At 41.8% G+C, this 17479-nt stretch overlaps 1 protein-coding gene across 3 annotated transcripts in view; it reads right to left on the bottom strand.

The window, feature by feature from the left end:
* Nucleotides 1-17479, bottom strand: part of PACC1 (proton activated chloride channel 1) — a 166417-nt gene that overhangs the window by 25000 nt on the left and 123938 nt on the right. For all 3 annotated transcript variants that reach the window (XM_069233924.1, XM_069233925.1, XM_069233926.1), the window contains one exon: nucleotides 13058-13202. In XM_069233924.1, the coding sequence (XP_069090025.1) occupies nucleotides 13058-13202 (145 nt within the window). The remainder of the gene's footprint in view (nucleotides 1-13057; nucleotides 13203-17479) is intronic.

Here is a 17479-nt window from a genome sequence, read left to right as displayed (position 1 = left end):
TACAGGGAGTGCAGAATTATTAGGCAAGTTGTATTTTTGAGGATTAATTTTATTATTGAACAACAACCATGTTCTCAATGAACCCAAAAAACTCATTAATATCAAAGCTGAATATTTTTGGAAGTAGTTTTTAGTTTGTTTTTAGTTTTAGCTATGTTAGGGGGATATCTGTGTGTGCAGGTGACTATCACTGTGCATAATTATTAGGCAACTTAACAAAAAAAAATATATACCCATTTCAATTATTTATTATTACCAGTGAAACCAATATAACATCTCAACATTCACAAATATACATTTCTGACATTCAAAAACAAAACAAAAACAAATCAGTGACCAATATAGCCACCTTTCTTTGCAAGGACACTCAAAAGCCTGCCATCCATGGATTCTGTCAGTGTTTTGATCTGTTCACCATCAACATTGCGTGCAGCAGCAACCACAGCCTCCCAGACACTGTTCAGAGAGGTGTACTGTTTTCCCTCCTTGTAAATCTCACATTTGATGATGGACCACAGGTTCTCAATGGGGTTCAGATCAGGTGAACAAGGAGGCCATGTCATTAGATTTCCTTCTTTTATACCCTTTCTTGCCAGCCACGCTGTGGAGTACTTGGACGCGTGTGATGGAGCATTGTCCTGCATGAAAATCATGTTTTTCTTGAAGGATGCAGACTTCTTCCTGTACCACTGCTTGAAGAAGGTGTCTTCCAGGAACTGGCAGTAGGACTGGGAGTTGAGCTTGACTCCATCCTCAACCCGAAAAGGCCCCACAAGCTCATCTTTGATGATACCAGCCCAAACCAGTACTCCACCTCCACCTTGCTGGCGTCTGAGTCGGACTGGAGCTCTCTGCCCTTTACCAATCCAGCCACGGGCCCATCCATCTGGCCCATCAAGACTCACTCTCATTTCATCAGTCCATAAAACCTTAGAAAAATCAGTCTTGAGATATTTATTGGCCCAGTCTTGACGTTTCAGCTTGTGTGTCTTGTTCAGTGGTGGTCGTCTTTCAGCCTTTCTTACCTTGGCCATGTCTCTGAGTATTGCACACCTTGTGCTTTTGGGCACTCCAGTGATGTTGCAGCTCTGAAATATGGCCAAACTGGTGGCAAGTGGCATCGTGGCAGCTGCACGCTTGACTTTTCTCAGTTCATGGGCAGTTATTTTGCGCCTTGGTTTTTCCACACGCTTCTTGCGACCCTGTTGACTATTTTGAATGAAACGCTTGATTGTTCGATGATCACGCTTCAGAAGCTTTGCAATTTTAAGAGTGCTGCATCCCTCTGCAAGATATCTCACTATTTTTGACTTTTCTGAGCCTGTCAAGTCCTTCTTTTGACCCATTTTGCCAAAGGAAAGGAAGTTGCCTAATAATTATGCACACCTGATATAGGGTGTTGATGTCATTAGACCACACCCCTTCTCATTACAGAGATGCACATCACCTAATATGCTTAATTGGTAGTAGGCTTTCGAGCCTATACAGCTTGGAGTAAGACAACATGCATAAAGAGGATGATGTGGTCAAAATACTCATTTGCCTAATAATTCTGCACTCCCTGTACTAATCTAAATATTTTATTATTTATATTATTCTATAGTTTTTTCCATATTTCTAATATGGATCCTAATAAGGAGGAGGGATTTTTTGATGCTGTGGACACGTCCATTTATAGGGCCGTCTCTGAAGCAATTGGTCCCCTCGAGGACAGATTATCTCAACAGATAGCGCGCGAATGTGAAAAGTTCTCAACCTCTACTGTTATTCCTTTGGCCCCTCCTGCCTCCAGCGATACTTTCACAGACGCGCCTCCAGCTAAGCGTCCTCGTGAATTGGGTATCGATGTAGATCTCTTTGATAAATTCAGGAATTCCCTAATTTCCCCTTCTGATCCCCCTTTTCCTTTAGATTCCTCAAGGCCCCTGTCACCAATCTTCCCGAATAGTGATTCTTCTGGGGACCAGGAAACGGACGCCAGTCCATCCAGACCTTGGCTTCCTTCTGGGTCGCAGCCTGCTCCTCAAGTCTCAGACATGTTAGATCCAGATGACATTATCCATCCTAGGTCATCTGAATGGGCACCGTCTGACAAGGTGGCATCTGACATAGCGGGACGCATCAGGAAGCCGCTGGAGAAAGATTCTCGTAATTGTCTACGGGCAGAATGTCCTCGACCTTCTTTAGCAGACAAGGTGGCCATCACTCCGGAGTTAGACCCCAGGATGTCTACTTTTCTTCAAAAATGTATAAAAGATCCTAAGAAAGGAATTGACAGGTCTTGGAGGGCATGTCAAGACAAACTTCTTGATGTCTTGGGCCCTTTGACAAAAATCCTGGACATGGCGGAAGACGCTAAATCCTCTGGTACTTCAATTTCTCCCGAGGTCTTGTCAGGCTGGGCACAGCGCGCTATAATTTTTTTGGGGAATGCTAACTGAGCCCTTTCCACCGAACGCCATTGTTCTTTATTAATTAAAGTGGACCCCAAGCTAGGAGATCTAGCCGATTCTGAAGCAGGTCCGGTAGCGCAAGGAGGTTTGTTTGGTGAACCCTCAATAAAGGAGTTAGGGAAGTTTGTGAATACTTTCACTTCCCTGGACAAAGCACACTCCTCAATGAAAAGGTTTTTCCCACTCGAATTTTCCATGGGGCCGGCCGAGGCAGGGGCCGCTCGTCCGGCCGTCTACAATCAACCAACTCCTTCAGAGGACAAGGCTTCAGACAGACACAGTTCCAAGATCACAACCGCTTTGCCAACTTCTACCCAACCAGGGCCAGATGCTTCAGACATTGTGGTGGCAGAGGATCTTCATCAACATCCTCTTACGGTAAGTGTTATCCCTTCTTCCCTTTTAAAAGTAGGGGGTCGTTTGGCGAATTTTATCCACAAATGGAATCAAATTACACAGGATGCATGGGTCTTGCAAACAATTCAAGGTTTCCATATAGAATTTGTAGGATCTCCCAAACAGTCTTCCGTTCCAAAACCCCTAGTGTTTTCCTCGCAAGACGCTGTTTTGGTGGACACCGAAATTTCAGCCTTGTTGCACAAACAAGCTATCTATCCGACAATTCCACATCCTCGAGGTTTCATAAGCAATATCTTCCTAGTGGACAAAACAGATGGCGGTCGTCGACCGGTCATCAATCTAAAAGAGTTTAACAATGGAAGAAATCCACCTTCTTCGAGATGTGTTGAGCCCTCTGGATTGGATGGCTCGTCTCGATTTAAAAGACGCCTATCTCACCATTCCTATCTTTCCACCCCACAGACGTTTTCTTCAATTTTTCTGGGACAATCAAACATTCAAGTTCACTACCCTTCCGTTCGGACTTTCCTCAGCTCCGTGGCGCTTCACCAAGGTTCTCAAACCGGTGGTGGAACATCTCAGAGCTCAGGGAATTCGGTTAATTGTTTATCTCAACGATATTTTACTACTAGCCCAATGTCCTAAACAACTTTCTGTCCATCTACAGGTACCTGTCAACTTGTTACAAGGCCTAGGGTTTATCATAAACAAAGCCAAGTCCCTCTTAACCCCTTCTCAAAGACTGGTCTTTTTAGGCTTCACTATCGATTCAGTGTCTGCGACTAAGTCTTCCTTCCCGCAAGATGACGAAAATACGTTACAAATTACATCGCACTCTGGTCAAACAAAAAGTCTCCCTGCGTCAAATAGCCCGCCTCATAGGACTTCTTTCTTCCTCTATTCAGGCAATATTCCTGGGTCCGCTGCATTACCGAGCTCTTCAACGCCTCAAAGCAGCTCATCTACTCAAAAGCCTAACGTACTCTCAAAAAGTGACCCTTTCACAAGAGGCGTTAGAGGAAATTCATTGGTGGCTTTCACATATGGAAGCCTAGAACGGCAGAACTATTTTCGGTTCCGCTCCAGATTTGGTTATAGAGTCAGACGCCAGCAGAATAGGCTGGGGTGCTTGATGCGAGGATTTCTCTACCGGGGGAACATGGTCCCTACAGGAACAGAGCTTACATATAAATTGTCTCGAGCTACCAGCTGGTTCATTTGCAGTCCAATGCTGGACCAAGGACTCTATCCAATCGAGCGTCCTCTTGAAGATGGACAATATTTCTGCAGTCCGGTATATCAATCATCTAGGTGGCACTCGGTCCAAAACACTTTACAATCTGGAGTCCAGTTTTTGGTGGTACTGCCTGGACCACCGGGTTTCTATAACAGCACAATACCTCCTTGGAAGTCAGAATCAAGTTGCAGACTTTCACTCCCGGCATCTCAAAGACTCCAGTCTATGGAAACTTCATCCAGAAATGTTTTCATCTCTGTCCCAACTTTGGGGACCGTTTTCAGTCAATCTTTTTGCTTCCAGATTGGACCATCAAATCCCCAGGTTCTTCAGTTGGAGACCAGATCTGTTGTCGAATGCTACGGATGGATTTCTACAGGACTGGAGTCAAGAGACGGCTTACGCCTTCCTTCCCTTTGCAATGATTACCCGAACATCTGCCCAAGTGCGTCGCCAGCTGGCATCCATTGTGCTCATAACTCCTATCAGGAGGTCTCAAGTATGGTTTCTAGTTCTTCTGGAACTTTCTTGGGATTCTCCAATCCGACTCCCCCTGTTTACCTCGCTTCTTCTCAATCCGAACGGTACGCCTCATCAAATGATTATAGAGGGTTCCTTGTCCTTGATGGCGTGGCGGATTTCTGGGAACGATGGTCGGTCCCGGGACTTTTGCAACAAGCTGAGGAGCGATTATCCAAAGCATGGGCCCCCAGCAACTATAAACATTACAAATCTGCGTGGGGGAAGATGGACCCGTTGGTGTTTGCGAAGGAGTTTTAATCCTGTGGAAACAGATCTAGTTCATGTTCTTAATTTCCCTGCTGTCCTTGCTTACAAAGGTCTTGCATATCGTTCTATTAATTCTTACCGATCTGCTATTTCATCTGGACATGTTTTGGTGGATGGTTTTCCTGTGGGAGAACATAAACTGGTGTGTCGTCTTCTCTGGGGCATAAGACTCTCTTTACCTCCGGAACCCCGGTACTCTTCCCTTTGGGATGTTAATCAAGTTTTGAACCTTTTCCTATATTGGCAACATAACCACTATCTTTCCAGAGAGGAACTTTCAGCTAAGTTAGTCATGCTGCTTTGATTGATATCTTGTAGAAGAGTTTCTGATGTCTGTGCTCTAGATATTTCCTACAGATCCTTTTCTCCTTCAGGAGTCTTGTTTACAGTAGGTAGATGTACAAAGACAAATACCAGAATTATCTCTTATCCGTCTTTCCCAGACTCCCCAAAACTGTGCGTGGTCTGATGTTTTAAGGCATACAAGGACATGTCCTCTGAACTCCGTCCTCCTGGTGAAAATCAACTCCTTATTTCATTGCGTAAACCTCACAGAGCTGTTTCTTCTCCTACCATTGCTCGCTGGGTTTGTTGGGTCATGCAAGAAGCGGGCATTAATCTTTCCCTTTTTGGTGCGCATTCTGCTCATGGAGCAATGGCCTCTAAAGCATTCCACTTAGGTGCTCGTTTAGAGGATATCATGAATGCAGCAGACTGGTCATCGGATTCTACCTTTAAGAGGTTCTATTTCAAACCAGTCTTGAATATTGCGCAGTTGGTTGTAAACGAGCTTTAAACTAGCATAATCCTCGCCTCTGGTCCTGACATAGAATTAAATATTTCCTAGCTATCGTAACGGAGAGTTTCAAATCTATTAAGGACTCGGAGGCGAGGATTATCCCACCCTGCTCACCTTTATACTACTACAATTTTAAGTGAGCCCACTCCGTATTTAGTGAGTACATTTTGACTCATGTTTTCACGCTTGTTATGTTTTATTAATATACTGCATTAAAAAAAAAAAAAAGAACAACCTGAGATTATCAAATTAGCTCTCTTTTAATCTGTTTCATTCTTTCTAGGATCAGACACAACAAAAGAAGATACGTCATGATCGTTCTTGACGGGCTCGCGCTTCGAAAGAGGAGGAGGAGATACCAAGGAAGGAATATGTTATGGACTGCCTATTGCTGATTGGACAAAATGCCTGTTGTTTATTTGTTGAGACTGTACTCCTTTTTCCCAAGTGTTCATGGGAGTAGTTGTTATTGTTTCGTTCTTGGCTGCTGGTTCAATAAAGTGGAGAAAGCAAGGCATAATCCTCGCCTCCGAGTCCTAAACAGAATTGAAACTTTCCGTTACGATAGCTAGGAAATTTTTCATTCCACATTCCACTCCTACAAGAAGTTGCTGATAACTTCTGGATATAACACCCCCCTCCTTTTTTCACACAGACAAGGGGAAGAGAAATAAAAACGAAATAATTAATAAACAAAAATAAACATACTCATTTGAACATAAGCAGTATCATATCCAAAAAAATTTAAATAATGTTAAACTTGTTACATCATTATATACATACTCTTAAGCTTTGAAAATATTCCAAAGGAACATTTTCAGATATATAATTCTTCAACCACATCAGTGGTCATTTTTTTCCTTTTAGATTCTTTGACTTCCCCTCCTTCGTTAGAAGGATTAGATTCTTGTGATTCGTTGTCATTAATTTCCCTGTCTGTAACTGTACCCTCACATTCAGGTATAGTATTTTCCACAAAGTTTTTTTGAGTTATGTTTCCATCAAATACGCCATATCCATTACATCACTGATTCCTTGTGGAAGGAGGAACAGAACATTTAGCTATTCTTTTTTAAGTTCCACACCTTTCCATCAGTTAATCTTACAGCATTGTTCAGTACCTCCACTACTTCCATAGAATGTACTTTATTTTTTTGGGTACCTTCACAGGTTTTTTTTTACTCTCACCCACTGTCCTACTAAAGCTTCACATTCTTTTGTTGCATGTTTGTTGTCACACCAATGTTTCCCTTTTGATTGCACAGATTCCAACTTCCCCTTCACAGAATCCTCTGACATTGTACTACACTAGCAATGTATACTTGGTCCTCTGACCATTGTACTATACTACTGGTGTATACTTGGCCCTGGGATTTCTTCCTCTCATTAAAACAAAAGGGGAATACCCTGTTGTTTCGCACACAGTAACTCTGTGTGCCCAAACCTTTTTTCCACTTGAATCTCCCATCCATCTTGACTATGGACAGCCCACTGAATGGTGTTCTTTATTACCTAGTTGAAGCATTCAACCATGCTATTGCTGGAGGGATTGTACAATGCAGTTCTGTGTTTAATACCAAGTTTCTCAAAATACTGTTTGGCACTATTCGATGTAAACTGCACTCCATTATCACTTAATAAGTTTGCTGGTATACCTTCCCACTGAAATAACTGATCTAAGAACAACTAAATCTCATTAGTATCAATTTTTTTCCAAAACTTTAAGGGTGGGCCATCTTGAAAACATATCTGTGAGTACTATGTTATACTTATGTTCCCTACCTATTGGTCCCACGATGTTGCTTGCTACTATCTCCCATTGTGAACTTGGTACCTTATTAATCCCCATGGGTGGTTTAAAAGTGACCACGGACTTGTCAGCAGTTTTAGAAACATCACACTCACAAACATGGCTCTCTAGCTCCATGTCCATCCCGGGCCACCCAAATGATTAGTTAACAACCTTCTTGGCTCAGACGATTCCAAAATGTGCCTCATGGGATAATATAACAGATTTTCTCAAACCTTTGGGAGGAATCACTCTTTCACCTCTCCATACATACTCTCCATGTACACCCAGTCCATACCGTACTTCCCAAAAAGGTTGCATTAAACTTCCTACTTCTACTTTATTTGGCAATCCCTTGTTATGATGTTCTTTCACTTTGACTAACATCTTATCTTTAGTGTACTCTGATTCCCAGACCTCTCTTGTTATGCAAGTGTTTCCTTGGTTATGCACATATGCAATTTTGTCTGAATCCCACATTTCTTCTTCAAATATTTGCAGCTGTTTTGGAATTCTGAATAAGAAATCCACAATTCAATTTTTTCCCTGGAACATACTCTATTTTATACTTACAGTCCTGTAGTCTGATGGCTAATCTCGCTACAATAGCTGACGTATTTATGGTTCCTTCAGTTGTCAGCACTTTCACTAATGGCTTGTGAACACACCTTAATGAAAAAATCTTTCCCCACACGAATGGTCTGAAATGATTACTCACTCAAACATAAGCTAAAGTTTCCTTTTCTATTACAGAATATTTTTCTTCCGTAGGAATAAAGACATAGATGCATAAGCAATTACATTATGCATCCCTGTACACCCATAAACATAAAGAGTATCGAAACTACAGACAGTGGGCAAATATATCTCCTGCTGGTATAGTGCACACCCAGGGGTGTGGAATTTATTAAAATATCTACTTGTCCAGGGGACAGGTTGCTTCTCAAATCTACTTGTCCTGTAAAAAGATCTACTTGTCCCTTTGGTGCCATGTAGTGTGGCGCCAAATTATGGCAGCAATCTCATTATGTAAGAGCTCTGATAATAGCCTCCCTGATTATGCCAGCGCTACTACCATAGTAGGGCTTGAATACTTGCAGTTTCAATCCCTACTGTAGCAATTTCCTTATTTTGCCACCTTTCTGCAGATCTGCATACTGGGGCTGGAGGAAGCAGCAAGCAATAGTTCCAGGGCTGGAATGCCTTTGAGTCTGCAAACCTACTAACCTGCATGTTTTAAAGATTTTCACCAGCTTCTCTATAATATTTTCCCATAATAAGAAAGGTTGGACATTTACTCCTGACAATGGCAGAATTAGAACTTCTTCCAGGGCTGGGAAGAAAGTGGCTGGAGGGAAAATGAACTTGCAAATGCTCAATAGATTTTCACATGAGCAAATCTACACATGCGCATTTACCCATGCTAAAATACAGTTCACAAATATTTTATTGGGGTACAACATATACCATGGGTGCACTTTTGTGACTTTCTTTAAGAATTTGGGGCCACATGTAGGTAGGTTCAGATTTGCGACCTGCAAATTGCGAGTCAGAGCGACTCGCAATTTGCGAGTCGCAAATCCGAATGTAGGATGGTGTCCCTGACACCATCTGTGATTCGCAAGGGCTTCGCAAATGCCCACCTCATGAATAATCATGAGGTGGGTTGCAATTTGCGACCCCCTTGCGAATGGCGGCCCTCACCGGGATGGTGGCCTGCTGGAGACAGCAGACCACCATGTCTGTGACTGCTTTTCAATAAAGCAGTTTTTATTTTTTTGTAATGCAGCCCGTTTTAATTAAAGGAAAACGAGATGCATTACAAAAACAAAAAATGAAACGTTTTCGTTTCATTTTTTCAGAGCAGGCAGTGGTCCGCAGGACCACTGCCTGCTCTGAATTTTTTTTTTACAGTGACATTCACAATGAAATGGGTGCAAACTGCGATTGGTTTGCGCCCGTGTTCGCAAAACATTCCTACATTGTACTGCGAGTCGCAAACAGGAAGGGAACACCCCTTCCTAATTGCAAGTCGCAAACCCGTTTTGCGATTCGGTAACCAGGTTACCGAATCGCAAAACTGGGTTTGTGCATCGCAATGTGGTTTTTGCACGCCGCAAACAGCGAAAGTCGCTGTTTGCGACATGCAAAAAGCTACCTAATTGTGGGTCTTGGTCCCTAATTAGGTCTGGTGTTAACAAAGACTTTTTTTTTTTATTAAACTTCTATTTCTCTCTCTTTCGGCTGGCTTTACTGTGAGTGATCGCATTCTGCTCTTCCACAAGGAGCATATTGGCACACAAAGTAGTTTTGTTCAGTGTCAGGAACTACAGTGGCAATCAGTGACGTAACGAAACTGGAGGGTGCCCCTTTGCAAAGAACATGGAGGAGCCCCCTCTCCAGACTCACTCAGGGCAGGTGATGTGCTGAAGGGTCCCCCTGGAGGGCGGCTGCGGGGCCTCTGTTATGCTACTGGTGGCAACGTGTGCTTTTAGAGTTCAAAAACGTTTTGTTTTTTTTTTACAGTGTTTGTTACAATTTTGAGGGCCTGGTAGCTCCCACAACAATAAAGTGTTACAAAACCCATGTCAAAACAAGACACGCATTGATGAAACTAAAAGACTTATAAAAATATGTCAGATCAGTTGGCTTTGTCAGTGTTTGTTTATTTTCATGCTTCCCATAATCGTGTTGAAAATGGTTACACTGATTTTCCATTAGAAATATTTTTGGGAAATACTAGCATGCATCAAAACATTTACTAAATGACACTTCATTTGCATCTCATCAGAGAGCATTCTGGGAGCATTATACTTAGCCTCATAGCCTAAACTTTTCAAACATGTGTATACACGTTTTTTTTTTTGTACTGGAACCAACGTCAGTAGTGAAGTGTGACCTTAAAACATTTATTTACAGCACTCACCCTAATAATGAAGGCTTTCAAATAATGAACCATAAATACAAGTTCGAACAGCATTATCTTTTGGAAACACATTACCTCAACTGCAGAGAGTTCCACTCTCTGTAAACAGGCAGCCAAAGGGTTTGTGCTGCAGAGGGTTGGGCCTACTTGTCCCAAGGACAAAGTAAACATGAAAACTTGTTGCCCTTGACCCCAAACAAGATGTGTCGGGCGATAGGAATTCCACATCCCTGACACCTCTACCCCCACAAACGTGAGGAGTATGTGAGCACTCACATATAGAAATGAACTTATACCCCAAAATTAGGTTAGGAAATTAAATCCTATTTATTGCCTTGAAATTAATTTCCTTGAAGAGAAGCATGTGTTCCCAGGCCCATGTGGGTCTCGCTGATGCTGTCGGCAGGTTCAGTCCCTTCCTAAACGTGGCTCATTAGAGCCACTGCAAGTTAAATCTGCAGGTGTACCTTTTGCTCTACTTATGCAGAGTGCCAGGCTGCCTGCGACTAGAGGGCATGTGGTGCCAGCCGCACCCTACTACTTAACTACGTTTAATATCTTATTGCTTTTGATTTTATCCTTGCCTTCTGTTTCTTTCATGGTGCGTGCTTTTTTTTGTTGCTATTAACATTTTTTATCTTTTACTTTTTCGTTGAAATGCATATATAATCATGACTGCATTTTGTATGTTTTCTTTAATGTGTTTTCTTCATCACTATTTTATAGCTCTTTAGTGTTCCTTTAACTGCATTCTTGTTAGTATAAAAGTATTTGTTTTTATCTGAAATTTCCTCACTTTTTTGTTATCTCTTATTTGCTTGTTTTTTGTGTTGCGCTCCTTACCCCCATTGATTTTTTTTCTTGCTGTTTGTTATTTTCCTCTTCTCCCTTAAACTTGGTGGCTCTTTGGGCAACAACGTTAATCATGTTCCCATTAAACAAGTTTTGAGTCAGTGAAATATGTAATTATACAATTAAAGAATTTATGTGGAAGTAAGAAAAGGTCAAGGGGTAGAGGAAGTGTTGATGGGGGAGTGAAAGAGGTCCTATTGAAAGAGGCATCGTGGGAATGTAGACACCATAATAAAGAAATCAAATATCCATAAATTCAAAATGAAGAAATGCCATAATGAAGAAAGGTAATAATGAAGAAAGAACTAAAGAACGTTAAAGCAAAGTAATTTTTTTTTAACGAAAGAAATGTAACATTATTTAAAATAGGATTCTATTTGAAATTATAAATTGGGTCAGGGTTACAAAACCATGATAAGGATTAGTTTTAGAGGTGGGGTTAGGGTTAGGAACAGAGTAAAATGTGGTAGTAAACAAGGAATAAATGTTAGGATTCGTTAGAGTGTTGGTGTCAAAATTAGGGTAAGTGAAAGAATCCAAGGTTAAGGACTACTAGTACGGTAAATGTCAGAGTAAAGTTATGGTTTATCATAAGAGTATAGCGTAAGGGATAGGATTAGGACAAGAGCTATGGAGAGGATTAGGGAATTCTTTATTATGGTTTCTCATTAAGGATGATGATTAATTCAGGGAACTGTCTTCAAGCAACGGTGATGGGATGAAAGCGCCCAAATCATATTAAAAGCCAGCTATAGAAAACATAAAGTAATACTGGTGTACAAGTAAAGGCAGACAGAGAGAGACCGGGGCCCAGATACAGAAAGCTGTCACGCAATGCAGTACAGCAGCGAAAATGCTGTGCTGTGTGACAAGGAGAGCAGGAGAGTGTATTTGTCACATAGATGGCCCTCTCCTCCCCTCTCCCTAGCGTCGGCACTGATTTAATCTGCCGTGCGCCACGCACACACCTCTAGAGCCACAGTGCTAGGGTGTGTGCGTGAGTCTAGCATAGGTTTTGAACAGGAAGGTTATCTTTGCTGTCCAAAATACTATGCCTAGACAAGTCGAAATGCTTTTCCTACTTTGTATGTGTGCTGGGCAGTGCAGCACACATGCAAAGTTTAAAAAGCAGGGAGAAATAAAAACATCTCTATGTTTAACGCCTGCTTTTCAGCTGCAATCATTTTTGGCCCTAAACCCCCACCTCTGATACAGAACAGAGTTTAGAGGCAAAAAGCAAGGGTGGTAGTATAGATATGCCCATGTACCACCCATGTAATGCCCCCTTGCCCAAAAGTAGTGCAAAGCAGCGTTTGATGCAGCTTTGCGTTACTTTGCCACAGGAAAAAATGCAAATACTAATTTGCGTTGGTTTGTGAATCCCCCACAAAGTTTAGTGTTTATTTAGTATTACAAAAGTAACGCTAATCCGATGCTAAACCTTTGAGAATCTGGGCCTTAGACTCGGAAGCAGAGTTTGTGGGTAGTCCTTTTTCAAGCATAATGGCACAGTACTGCCACATCGTAGAGTTACCTCTGCTATCAGGACTTCCAGGTGTGATGTGGGAATCCCACATTACTTTTAAATAGTGTCTTGATCAAGTCCATGGTATTAAAAAATGTGCAGGAGTGGGAAGACGGCATGGGCCTTATGGTGATTATCTGCCTTCAATTTTGACTTACGAACACCACAAAGTTTGTGTGTCACTTAAATCTCCATCAATATCAGAGTTTATCCTCCATTTTAAGTGGACTGCCTCACGTTCATCAGTCACCATTCATGCTTGCAGTTGCCCATCTTAACCAAGATACATAAAGAATAATCAGGCTTTGAAAGAACTTTTGAGCTTACCTCCTGTCTGAATTCAACAGAGTTGGTGCCATCTTCTTCTGTTGTTTTCACCAGGGACATCTTGACCCAAGTTCGGAACCCTCCAGAAAACTTCCAGCTGGAAAAGGAACCTTCACAGCCTTGCATGAATTTAACTTTATCTGCGCTGGAAGAACAGATGGAGACATCATATGCACATGGCTAAAATGCACTGGATGATTTTTTTATTATTAGTAGTAATAACAAATTGCGGTCACGTCAAGAGCTACTGCAGGATTCTATCAAGTGAAATGAGATGGAAGCCTCAGTTCATAACTTAGGAAGGAAAACGGTCAATGAAACAACCAAAAACAATATTAAAATAAGCTTTGGCAAAGCCTCTAGTTCTTGCCTTTTCGGCCTATTAGCTTTGCAAATGCTTTTTGCCGATGCTGTTTAGGATTGGCAAAAACAACAAAAAAACTATTATTGCTGACGCTCCTCAGCAGCTACAAAAATAAAAAAGGAACAATGATGCATATGTGCGCATGCGTCAATACGCATAGGCACGTATGCGTCATGACGTTAGGGTGGATTCCATCTTCACTATGCATGCGTAGATGCATAATGGCTAATGGTCCATTTTAATTTCTGTTTCATTTACTGTGCAAGATGGCGGATACCCGTTTGGGAGTAGTAACTTAAAAAAACAATGTGCAAAAGAGCATTTCTTTAAGGAAGCGGCCCGCCAGTAGCGCGTAGGAGGCGGGCTCTCAGAAAAACAAATTAATATTTATTTTTATGGTCGAGACAGGGAGAGGGGGAGAATGGTGAGGGGGGTTAAGTAATTGCAGATGAGTGCAGAAGCAGCTGGAAGATTGCGGAGTGAGTAAGCAATGGAGGAGAGCAACATGGAGAGTGCGGGGAGAGACTTCAGTGAGGTAGCAGCACATAAGGGAGGGAGCAATAAAACACAAACACTTGAATGTAGTGCTGTTAGAAAAAGGAAAAAGTAGTTCCCTAACGGTGAGCAGTGTAAAGAACCACTCATCCCATCAAAGGGATGGTAAAAAAGAGCTGTGCTACAAATGGGCGATGGAGGGAGTTCAAGTATAACACCTAATCTATGGAGGTGCGATTAATTCCTCCCTCCTCCCAGCTACTCACTTAGTACCCAACATTTGGAAGCCATTAAACAGGGACTTGGAATGGAGGTTAAAATTAATCAAAGGAACGACATTGTGGATTGGAGGGAGACTTAGCCAAGTTGCTGATTTGTGGGGTTTTAAGCAGTATCCCCCGGCTGGGAGACGTAATGACAAAGTGATGAAATTATTTCTCAACTTGCAAGAACAATATGACCATCGCATTAAATTATTCTGCTATCTTCAGCTCCAGCATGCTGTCACTCCTTATGCTACTGACCTGGAATAACTCCCAGATTTTAGTCCACTGGAGCCAAAATTATTAATGGATGAACTGATGGAACATAAGATAACACAAATGTATTGCTCCTTTGTTATAAATACCCAAGACTCCTTTGACCACCAGTTGTATTGCGTTTGGGGACAAGATCAGGGGCACCTCTTTGATGAGAACTAGAAGGAGGCACACGCATCCTCAAGAGAGTCTGCCATCACATCCTAATTTCGATTTCGATTTTCGATTAATCCACTTAAAATATCTGCATTGTACTTACTTCACCTGTGATAGGCTGTGGAAGTTCAGTGCTATTACATCTCCACTTTGCTGAAGATGCAGATCACACACCGGGGATCGTATCCACACAATATGGGGTTGCAGAGTAATTGTCCATTTCTGGATAGAGTTTTTTCCTCTTTGAGTGAGGTATTGGCTTGAAGATTGCCCGTAGAACCCAAGATCACCTTACATATACATGATCATCGGGACTCAGAGAGATACAAAATGGCATTATTGTGGTTTGGACTCCTCACTGCCATAAGAGGTACTGCCAAGCATTGGAGGGGGACTGGTATCTCCCACCCCTCCACTAACGGGATGGAGAAAAGGACTGGATTACTGTAGGAGCCGTGAGAACCGTGTCTATTTATCCAGCAGGTGCCCACAAAAACATTACAAAATTTGGAAGGACTGATGCCAATATTGATCGTACTAGATTGATGTGTGCTTTAGCAATGGTCTGTTGATGCTGAAGTTTGTGGTCGTAGAGATACAACAAAAGATTTGTAAAAGTATTCATGCCTACTGATTTGTAAAGCTAATGAATTATATACCGAGTATTGTCATGGAAGCTGTCAAATGATCCATTGCCTCAAACGTTGTCTGACTGCCTTTCTGTTTTTATGAAAACCAATAAAATGTTTTATTTGGAAATAAAGCTCTGCTGCAGAGGAAGGACTCAAGAAGGTGAAGGAAAGCCACTGATTATGAAGCAAGCAAATGAAAGTAACCAAGAAAGCCCAACATAGTAAGCAAAGGGCTCACCCACAGCCTACTCCAGGTACTGGTATTGTTTACAAAAGGCCTTCGACAACAGCCAGCTAACATATGTTTGCAGGTGAAATTAAAAAAAAGGACTATTTAGCACATGGGTTGGCAGCGTAATTGAAACACTGAAGGTCTGAGTACACATATTCTAAAATTGGCAAATAAAAACCTGACTGACAGTTAATCAGTGAAGCATCAGCAGTCATAGTGTAGAAGTTAGTAAATATGCACTGTTACATTTTCAGAACTTATCTGCGTGTTCAATTACTTGTTATTTATAAGCAACTTCAAATCACCACAGCCGCCAATGGTGAAAATGGGTGTCTTCTTCAATGTTAGAGAGACCCACGGGAGAAGCACAAAGAAATCGAGCAAGTTCTCATTAACGATCTTTATTTAGCACTGGGGCAAGAATTATAAACAACATGATAGCTAGAATAGCAAAATATTTCTGAAAAAAACATTGCAAGATTACAAGTATGAAAATAGGGTTTCTTTCAAAAACTGGGGATACCTGTAATGTCAAGTATCACTAGGTCAGCTGGGAGAAAAACCTATTTATTTGCATATTTCCATGCTGCAGTACATAAACGGGCCTACTAAATCAAATATTTGGTACAGTTCTATGCTATCTCTCTCCGTCTAGTAAGCAGAGGTGTGGGCTGACAAAAGTGACGACACCGGAAGAATGGCAACATAGCAGCCACGCCCAGATCGGTATTCACATCACATTCTTGGGGTGCTTGGTTAGCTTCGCTGAGGAGCCTGGACTCCGGAAAAATAGCATCATTCGATGCTAAAAATAAATTTGTGTTTGAGAAATCAGAGAGGTGGTGCTTAATTTAGTTTTGGTGCCTGCATGGTACTCTATGGAAAAATGTAAGACGTTTTCCCCTAAGTTTTACTTTGAAAATACTGGAGATAAACAATTGAACTTCATGAGGCCGATTCACAAAATAGTAGGAAAATACCGGTTGAGATTTTTTAAAAATATTTTCAATTGACAAATATTTCCGGAAGTGCACCTAAAAAGCTGTGGCGGGTACAGGTGAAAGTCATATGCCTTTCTACGCAAGTTCCTATTCATGCTTGTTGGACCGGGCCCTCTCTGCACGGCCAGCCCAGATTTTCGGCTTTGCTTGCGGAACCCGTTTTTGTTGGCTGTTAGGACTCTGTGCACTTTACTCCTGCTAATCAGTGGTAAAGTGCTGGTGCTCTCTCACTTGAAAACATGGTCAAATTGGCCTACAGCTGATTGTCACATTTAATTTACTTATTAGTCTCTGGTAAATTATACTTTGCTATCTGTACACCGGTCCTGTTAATTACATTCTACCAGTGGGCTTATTTCTCCTCGGAACTGACGTGGGGTGGTAACCAGGACAGAAAACCTGTCGCATCAATCCCAAGGGGAAATAGACCCCCTGAAGAAGGAGCAACTAAGGTCCAAAATGCATTGGGGCCTGACGCAATACGAAAGGAATATTATATTCATGCACCATGAATGACCTCTTGAGTAAATGAATAAAACAATGAAATTATCAGAAGGATTATGTTTGAAGATAAGTGTAAATTTGTTGATGTGACATATACCAAACAATAATATGAGTTCTGAGGAGAAACTTGATGGAAATAAAATAAACATAAAGAGGAACCATACTGGGAACATCAGTGGCTCCGGGAGAAGACACTGCCCCTGAAAAGGAACAGTGCTGACCTATCAATGTGAAACACACTTACGATCAGGGGGTGATACCCCGCTAGCACTCTGCACTGATCTTTACCAAAACTTTTAGAATATTGACATTTTTCTGCATTAACCAAATTAGCCTTTCTGCCAGTATCCAGGGTCACATTACTGTGAATGGCTCTTCTGTGGTGTATTGTGTATTGCTTCCAGACATGGGGATCAAAGCACCGTGTGTGTGGGACAGGGTGTTCGTCTCCTGAGAAGGATGTCCTAGGGGGTTGTACTCAGTCTTCCTGAGCTTCAAA

Source organism: Pleurodeles waltl, chromosome 5 (genome assembly GCF_031143425.1).
Source record: "Pleurodeles waltl isolate 20211129_DDA chromosome 5, aPleWal1.hap1.20221129, whole genome shotgun sequence".
Classification (NCBI taxonomy): Eukaryota; Metazoa; Chordata; class Amphibia; order Caudata; family Salamandridae; genus Pleurodeles; species Pleurodeles waltl.
This window is presented reverse-complemented; position numbering and strand designations above follow the sequence as displayed.